This window comes from Trachymyrmex septentrionalis, unplaced genomic scaffold, assembly GCF_001594115.1.
Source record: "Trachymyrmex septentrionalis isolate Tsep2-gDNA-1 unplaced genomic scaffold, Tsep1.0 scaffold113, whole genome shotgun sequence".
Taxonomy (NCBI): domain Eukaryota; kingdom Metazoa; phylum Arthropoda; class Insecta; order Hymenoptera; family Formicidae; genus Trachymyrmex; species Trachymyrmex septentrionalis.
In genome coordinates this window covers 392,472-401,926 of record NW_017304258.1, presented here as the reverse complement: position 1 = coordinate 401,926, position 9,455 = coordinate 392,472, and the positions used below count along the sequence as shown (strand labels likewise).

At 40.2% G+C, this 9,455-nt stretch overlaps 1 protein-coding gene across 1 annotated transcript; it reads left to right on the top strand.

Moving 5' to 3' along the window:
• The first annotated feature begins 8,180 nt into the window (after positions 1-8,180).
• On the top strand, positions 8,181-8,987 carry LOC108753024 (histone-lysine N-methyltransferase SETMAR-like). The gene is made up of 2 exons (XM_018494329.1): positions 8,181-8,690; positions 8,781-8,987. The coding sequence occupies exons 1-2, from the start codon at positions 8,181-8,183 to the stop codon at positions 8,985-8,987; spliced, it is 717 nt and encodes a 238-aa protein (XP_018349831.1).
• Positions 8,988-9,455: the final 468 nt, after the last annotated feature.

Sequence of the window (9,455 nt, the reverse complement as noted above, 5' to 3'; positions counted from 1 at the left end):
ACAATCGTAAAACAAACTAAGTTACACTTTATAGAATTACAAAGTAATAATAAATTATATTTAATAATATAAAATATTCAATATGAGTAATTATTTAAGAGGACCCTAAAGTCGTCTGTATTAGCGGCTAAACAATCATATAATTTTTGTATAACAATTACTTTTTTCCTCTTTTGCTGATTCGAAGATCCATTTCCAAGATTAAATCTTATGCATCAATACGTGTTTGTGAGTCTATGCTGAGAACGATAAAATATTTTGAAATTGAGATCATCTTCATCATTTCTTAGTCCAATATGGCGTTTTAGAACTATCACATTATGTCAAAATTTGTTTTGCATAAGAGCTATGCAACTCTGTACTGTGTAGCTTTGTACAGATTAGAGTATTATAGTTTGTACGAAAAAACAACGTGGAATTCTTAGAATTAAATTTTAGACGTCTTATTAAAACGTTATAGTTATAAGAAAATTTATTTGTGTATGTGAGGCATACGTGAATGAGATATTGATGTAGTGATTTATCAATGACACATAAATCATCTGCGTGTAAGTGCTATTTACAGTAATCGTCTTTAGGATCCCTTTTACGATTGATTTAATCGCCATTTGTTTTTCTTTAATCGATGTAACCGATGACTATTCCAGTCCTTAGCGTTTATTAAAGTAATGCCTATAGCTGAAAATGTTTCCTTTTGAATAATATTCCTATGCTAACTTTACATTTTGTTATACTATATATTATTTAATACGAGGATGAATCAAATATAAGCCGGATTTATTTTTTTTTAATTTATTAAAGCACTATAAAAATATACAAACGTACAAAGTTATTTCTCTACATAATTTCCGGACTTAGAAATACATTTTTCCCAATGGATAGATAGTTTTTGATTCCACTATCGTAAAACAAAGGTGGTTATAACACCAGTCAAACGCTCCGACAGCAACATCATCATCAAATTTCTATCCTCCAAGTGCTTCTTTTAGTGGTCCAAATAACAAATGTTAATCGCAGGGCGATAAATCCGGAGGGTATTCCAGTGTATGCCAGAACAAATTCTCAATTTTTTATCGAGTTTGGGCAGCTGTATAGGACCAGACATTGTCATGCAGGATAACGTCTCATATTGAAAATTCGCGTCTTTTCTGATGATATGCGAGTTTTATTTTGTCCAATAATTGGCAGTAGTATGAGGCGTTCACAGTACGACATTCATGAAGAAAATCAATGTACAAACTCCTTTGAAATAAAAAAATACAATTGCAAGAATCTTTCCAACTGAAACTGATGTCTATCGCAGTAGATGTATAAGGGGGATTTTAACCCATAGGGCTAAAGGGGAGCACGGGGCGTACTTGTTGGTGCGAGGGGAAGGCGCGAGGGTACTCATAGGCGCGAGGAAGGAGGGAAAAAGCGCGGAAAAGGTCCCCGGCGGCATAGCTGTTTACATAAACATACGACCCCAGTCGATTGATTACATAAACAAGATGACATTCCGCTATGCGTTTTTTATGTTTTTCGTCACCCGCCGCCGCTACCGCCACCCATTGCTACCATCGTCACCATAACACACTCCCCAAAAATGCGTAGATGACAAGGGCTCGCATGTTAAAGAAAGATAGAGCGCGACGATGTCGGACGTGCTATGAATGAAGAAAGAACCGAAGAAATAAATCAATAGAGTAAAAGTCCCTTCTTTTTATGACGCAGTTTTTTCAATACGCTTTTTTACTAGCGCGTCGAGGCAAAGGATGGAGAGTAAAAGAAAATACATATGTCACAATGCGAATAAAAATTTTTTTATTCACATCTTATTACACTGTTTTTTTTTTTCATTTTTTATTACATTTTTTTTCCGCGATCGACAGCATTCGAATGCGATTGGTGACTTGAACATCACTAGGGGCGCTTTCTGGAAAAAGAGAACAAAAAACTTTTTTGACCATTATTCGCTTTTTCAGCAGAGAATAAAATGCATTAGAACTAATTACTCTAAATGCGATACCTTATGACTTATATTTCGATGGCATTGATGACGTTGGTGATGAGGAACATGTTGGCGATTTTGATGCTTTTTCACCAGGACATTCCAAATACCTCGCTTTTTTCCTTGATGGTGGTGGACTTGGCGGATCTGGTACAGGGGACGGTATCCCTTGCGTTCGATCCATTTGTTATTGCTCGTAATTGAAGTTTACGATGAAAAAAGCTATATACACTGTTTATATACACTGTCACGGCGGCTTCAGTCAATGTTCCGGATACGTGCAGGCTAATAACAAATACATGCGTTTGTACGTCTCATTGAAACCGTCGTCGTACTTAATATACTTCGACATTAACAATTTATACGGGTGGGGGATGTGTCAACCATTGCCATATGCCGAATTTCGATGGGTTAAAGACGCTGCGAACTTTGACGTGAGCGCGATTGTTCCGGATTCGCCCACCCGGTTAATTTTTAAGGTCGATCTTGAGTATCCACAACATTTACACGATCGACCTGCTTTTCTGACCAACGCGCGATAAGCCACCCGGCAAGCGCGAGGATAAACTTTTAGCGACGCTGTACAATAAGCAGCGTTACGTCATCCACTACTGCAACAACTATTTGCATTATTTGCAGCAATGTACATGGTCTTCGCGTAATAAAAATCCACCGGTTGTTACAATTCGCGCAATCCACTTGGCTTTGCGATTACATTGAACTCAATACAAATTTCAGAGCGCAAAAAACGATTTCGAGAAAAATTTGTATAAACTAATGAACAACGCGGTATTTGATAAGACCATGGAGAATGTGCGTAACCATGTCGATGTAAAATTGTTAACAAAATGCGACGGACAGTACGGCGCGGAGGCAATGATCGCGAAATCAAATTTTCACAACCGCAGTCTCTTTGCGGAAAATTTGATCACCGTCGAAATGCATAAACTCGAGGTGAAGTTCAACAAACTGATTTACGTGAGTATGTGTATACTCGACATATCGAAAGTCTGTTTGTACGAATTTCACCATGAATATATGGTACCACTGTTTCACGACAAATGTAAAATTATGTACGAACAGTCTCATATACCGCGTCGAGTGCGAGGACGTTTACGAGACTGTGAAACGCGATATCGATAGATTCGACACGAGTGATTATCCGATGGACAACGTGTATGGTATGCCTCTCGCAAACAAAAAAGCTGGTCTGATGAAGAATAAAAATAACGATGTGATAATGACCGAATTTGTTGGTCTCAGAGCGAAGATGTACGCGGTGAGGGTGGACAGCAAGAAGAACTAAAAAGGTGAAAGATGTAAAGAGTAACATCGTAGCACGAACAATAACGTTCAATAATTACGCAATGTTTGAACGAAGAGATTGAAATGACTCGCCGTTAATCGTGTATACAATCTAAATTACACGATATCCGAATCAAGAATCGAATTCTGCAGGACTGGCGAACTTTATCACGTTGTACATTGTGCCCAAAAAACTTTCGGCGATCGCGGAAGTTACGTCGGCGGGTCGCATGCCAATGATGCGATGCTTGGAGCCAATTTTTTTGTATCATTAAGTATCGACAACGACTCGTCACGTTACGGTATCGCGAACTCGTTAAATCCTTTTTTATATTCCATTTGTGAGCGCACTGTCTTTGTCTATTACCATGAATCCATATTTTTGTTGCCAACAGTCGCGGCACAACGTGCAAAATTCGTCGTACGACATGTCGGTATTCACATAATCGTTGTAAACGTGTTTCAAATTACCGTTCTATTTGAACAAGATCAGAAAGTTCACGTTGTCGCGTATTAGATGTTTAGGTATCCTCGCGTTCGTTTGACAGAGATAGAAGCAGTCGACGTTCGCATGACGACCCACCGAAAAGTATTCTCTCACCGCATCCTGCTTGTCGCATACCACGTCATCAAAGATAAAAATCGAAATTGGACGCGCCTCACTCTGTGGAACAACGTCGCTGTTGTTGGAGAACATAAAGTAGCCGATTTCGTTGATAGATGTAAACAAATTTTCGAGATATCGATACTTTGGCTGTTACAACAATTTCGAATAGACGTATACGTTCTTGAAACGTACGCCGTTTGGGCTCTCGAGTACCATAAGCTTATGAAAACGTTAGTTTTACCGCATTTTGACGGCCCGCAAATGATTCTCCTAACGTCGCTGCGACGAGCACTACAATCAGCCGTAGCAGCGGACGCACATCGACGGTCCCGCATCTAAGATAAAGAATTGTAGTGAATGTCAGCGTCGGGCAGTAGTCTGTTGAATCGAACGATAAACGCGGTTTCTTTCGAATTACATATTCCGGGCTATCAGTTTTGCGTCCCGAACATTCGGCTTACGAAGCGATTAGCCAGAGGTGACGCGGGCATAAATCCGCTGGACGTGGCGTGCCGAAAACACGACATTGCATATTCGCACAGCAACGATCTCACTGATAGACACGCGGCACACAAGGTACTAGTCAAGAAGGCGCGAAAATACATTACCGTGAGTAATTTGGCTCTGAGCGAGAGAGCCGCCGCTGCTGCCGTCTGGGCAGCCATGAAAGCCAAGACCAAGATCGGCATGGACATGAAACCGAAAAAGAAAATGACGAGGAAAAAGGCGACGAAAAAGCGGATACTTTTAATGACAAAACGAAGCGATGCATTACTGTTTCTGCCAATGTTAGGCGCGCTCGGGTCCTTGATCCTTGAGGCGGAGAGGCTAGCGAGGCAAAAGCGATTAACGATAGCAAAACCGCGCGACGTTAGCTCGAAGAGCTGCAACGTCACGAGTGCGCGATGGAACAGGGCCGCGGACTGTATCTCGCTACGTACAAATACGGACGCGGACTGTATCTCAGCCCGTATAAACACGGACAGGGTGTAACAGCAAAGAAAAAAAAAAACGTCAAAGAGACGATAAAAATGTCGTCTGGCGCAACTACCAATTAAACGAGCTCGCGAGACGTATGCGCATACCATACTTTAGAGGCGTTTTCATACGTAATACGTTACCGACGCGGCGCGCGCCGAAACGAAAGCGATATCGTGAATCTGGATGCGACGGAGCCTGGATAGCAAACGCGAAAAAGAACAATCGCGTCGTGTATTTTGATAGTTTTAGTAATCTTCGACCGCCCAAAGAACTGCGATATTTCGGGAACGGTACGACGAAGAATACAATCGCACGTCCTATCAGACGTATGATTAAAGCTCCTGCGGACAGATGTGTCTGCGGTTTCTATGGTACAAACGGTAGACGCGCATGAATTTAAAAAGATCGACGAGGTGTTGTGAAATGTCAGTATTAGTCGAACGCTTTTTCCGTCATTTTATTGATGCTTACGCTCAGCGGGAAGAGCACCGTCCTCACAGCTACTACTTTCTCGCCATAGATTTGAGGGACAGTGATTTCAAGCTCAGTCTGGCGATTTTTGAGACTTATCACACGATACCGAACGTAAACAAATCGAACAACAAATTTTATTTCAAAGAACTGGAAAGGATACGGACAGTAGGAGTCAAGTGCAGAAGACATCGCGCTAACAATATATCTATGAAGTGTGAAACTTCTTTATTAACTAAAACGCGCTTACATGTTTCGGCTCACTTTTGAGCCCTCCTCAGAGACACAAACTAACATACATAAACTAACATACATAAACTATAAATAAAAATTATCCTGTCATGATGACCTCTCCTAGCTAGAGAATTTAAATGCTAGAATTAAACCCAAAAAGAGTGAAAGAAAAAGAAAAAAGAAAAAAGAACGAAAAAAAGGAAATAATAGAAATATCGAAATAGAAAATATGAAAAACTAATTTATTAAAAATCTTAAAATTATATATATTAGGAGTATAAATAAGTTTCCGTCGTTTTTTATATTATATTTAAATTTAAAAAATTGGGCATTTATTGTGAAAGAACGGTACCTAATGTTTTATTCGAAGTATTGTCCATCGCTAGCCACTACTTTTTCCCATCTTTCTGGCAGCATACGGATACCGCGTCGGAAAAACGTTTCATCTTTTGAAGCTATCCACGAATCGACCCAATTTTTGGTATCTTCATATAATGTGAAGTGTTGCTCAAACAGGTCATGCGCCATCGATCGAAACAGGTAGTAATCAGAAGGAGCAATGTCTGGTGAATACGGCGGATGGGGTAAAACTTCCCAATTGAGTGTTTCCAAGTAGGTTTTGACCGGCGCCGCAACATGTGGACGAGCATTATCATGCAGAAGAATAACTTTGTCGTGTCTGGAGTAGTAGTAGGCGCGTTTTTCCTTGAGTGCTCGGCTTAATCTCATCAATTGTGTTCGGTAGAAAGCCCCAGTAATGGTTTCGTTCGGTTTAAGCAACTCATAATAAACGACACCAAGCTGATCCCACCAAATACACAACATGAGCTTTTTCCCATGAATGTTCGGCTTGGCTGTCGATTTTGAAGCATGACTAGGTGATCCCTATGATTTCTTCTTCTTTGGGTTATCGTAGTGGATCTATTTTTCATCACCAGTGACTACACGATGCAAAAAACCCTTTCGTTTATGCCTGGCAAGCAGCATTTCACATGTGAAAAATCGACGTTCAACGTTTCTCGGCTTCGGTTCATATGGAACCCAATTTCCTTGCTTTTGAATCATTTCCAATGATTTTAAGCGATGTGAAATTGCTGGTTGAGTCACTCCTAATGTAAGTGCAAGTGCTTCTTGCGTTTGGCACGAATCTTCATCCAATAATACTTCCAATTCCGCGTCTTCGTACACTTTCGGCCTTCCGCTACGTTCTTTGTCTTCGACGTAAATTCATCGTTCTTAAACTTTTGAAACCACTCACGGCAACTTCTTTCACTTAAGGCAGCCTCACCATATGCTTCTACAAGCAATGCGCCTCAGCTACAGATTTCTTCAAATTAAAGAAGTAAATCAAAAGCTCCCGCAAATGATGCTTATTTGGCTCAAAACTCAACATTTTCGCACGAAAAAAGATATAAGATGCAGATGCAAAATCGCTAATATTTCAAGGTTATGTTTTTGCCAGATGTCTAACCTTACGATATGACGTTTTACAGCTGACAATTTTAACTATAACATACTGGTAGCGCCATTGTTTGTCAAACGACGGAAACTTATTTATACTCCCAATAATTAAATATCCCGAAAATAAGGATGCTCATCCTGATCACAAATCACAAACTATATTGCAAATATTACTGTGAATTATTCAAAAAGTGGTTCTCGACATTTTTTGGCCAATCTGTGACAGACAGAGTGAGTCATTTTTAGTTTTAGCTAGTATTATTGAAGCTAACAAATGAAAAATTTTGCATTGGAACGTTAATCATCCATGAAAATAAAAGTTGGAAAGTAATAAAAAATCACGCCAAAGACTCATTGCTACGCACGAGCGACACTGACTAAAATTTTATTTCGCCAAAGACGACGCGAAAATTACAATTCCCGAGGATTCGGACGAAGTGCGAGACATATGGTAAATGAATGTTTAAAACGCGCGATTTTATGGAAACGTCCGCATCGCGACGTGCTTGAAACCGTTGACGTAGTGCGTAGACAATAACAACAACAACACTGATACCGATGACGATAATGATGAGGGTGGAGAATACCCGATTACGCTCCGCGCAAACTATAACACAATGAGATGCGAGATTAGATGTGCATACAGAATAAACTTTGGGAAGCTCAATAGCATTGTAGCGCTGCTGAGATTCTCGTTGAAGCGTATACTGCGACCGCGAAGATGGCACGAATCGGACATGTCAATCAATACGAGTATAATGAAACGTTATCCGCGTAGATTGTATTGGGTTGTCCGGAAAGTTCGTGCGTATTTCTCAACAGATGTCGTTTGAAGGCGAATATCATATGTTTATGTCGATGCGATGTGTCAGATGCTTTCGTGTTTTGATTAGTGACATTTCAAAGCATAATTAGTGATATTCATTATCCCAATAAATTAAAAACTGTTTACTTGAAATCAGCTTAAAGATGGAAGGAAATAACGTGTTTTTTCGATGCATAATGCTTTTTTATTTCCGCAAAGTCAAGAACGCGACACAAACTCGAAAAAAAAAATGTGCTGTATACGGGGAAGATGCCGTAAGTGATCGCATGTGCCAGAAGTGGTTTGCTAAATTTCGTTCAGGAGAAATGAATATTGAAGATGCTCCTCGCTCTGGCCGGCCAGTCACCACCGATGTCGACCAAATTACAGCTTTAATCGGTTCCGATCGGCAAATCACAGTTCGGGAAATCGCAGCAAAGTTAAACATTGGCAAATCAGTTGTTTCCAAACATTTAAACAAGCTCCAGATTATAAAAAAGCTTGATGTTTGGGTACCGCACGACTTAACTGAAAAAAATCGTATTAATCGCATTTCCATCAGCGATTTGCTATACAAACGCAACGAATACGATCCATTTTTGAAGCGTATCATAACAGGCGACGAAAAGTGGATAATTTATAATAATGTCGAGCGTAAAAGGTCATGGAGCAAGCGAGGTGAACCGCCATCGACCACTCCGAAGGCAGGTTTACATCCAAAGAAGGTAATGCTCTGCATTTGGTGGAATTGGAAAGGGATAGTGTACTATGAGCTACTACCGAACAACGAAACCATCGATTCGGACAAGTATTGTTCACAGTTGGATAAATTGAAGGTGGAAATCACCAAAAAGTGTCCGGAATTGATCAATAGGAAAGGCGTCGTTTTTCATCATGAAAACGCCAGATCTCATACAAGTTTACAGACTCGACAAAAATTATTGGCGCTTGGCTGGGATGTTTTGCCTCATCCACCATATTCCCCCGACATTGCACCCTCGGATTATCATTTATTTCGGTCGCTACAAAATTCAATTAATGGTTTAAACTTTGCTTCTTTGGAACTCCTCAAAAACTACTTGGACAGCTTTTTCGCCGAAAAATCCCAGGACTTCTACGAGAGGGAATTTTGAAATTACCCAAAAGATGGAAAAGTATTGTGCAAAATAATGGTGCATATGTTACAAAATAAAATTACTTTTAACAATAAAAATTTGTCGTTTGAATTTTGCTTAAAAATCCGCACGGACTTTCCGGACAACCCAATAACATGATCGCGGGCGCGTACAGCAACGACAAAAGCGCGCACACAATACACGAATTTTCGCCGAATATTCACGATACTTGCCGCCAGGATATAAGATATCGTAGAGACCGTCGCAGATTATTTACCTGCCGATTATTGCACGGAGCATTACGGATCTAACAATACGCGTCGTAGAACGGACAATTGCTCGATTTTTAGGAGAAGAGCTCACTGTTAGATTGCATGTACGATGGCGACAGTGATAACGTAAGCTGAGATGCTCGTGCTGAACGGAACGGAACGCACGCAGAAAGATAATGCATTCTTTACAAGATCGGTGACGTCACAGCTCGAT

Excerpts from the sequence above, each read along its gene's own strand:
- LOC108753024 (XM_018494329.1), top strand. The coding sequence starts at position 8,181 with ATGAATATTGAAGATGCTCCTCGCTCTGGCCGGCCAGTCACCACCGAT. Across the intron at positions 8,691-8,780 it reads CACAGTTGGATAAATTGAAG|ACTCGACAAAAATTATTGGC; the intron begins GTGGAAATCACC and ends ACAAGTTTACAG.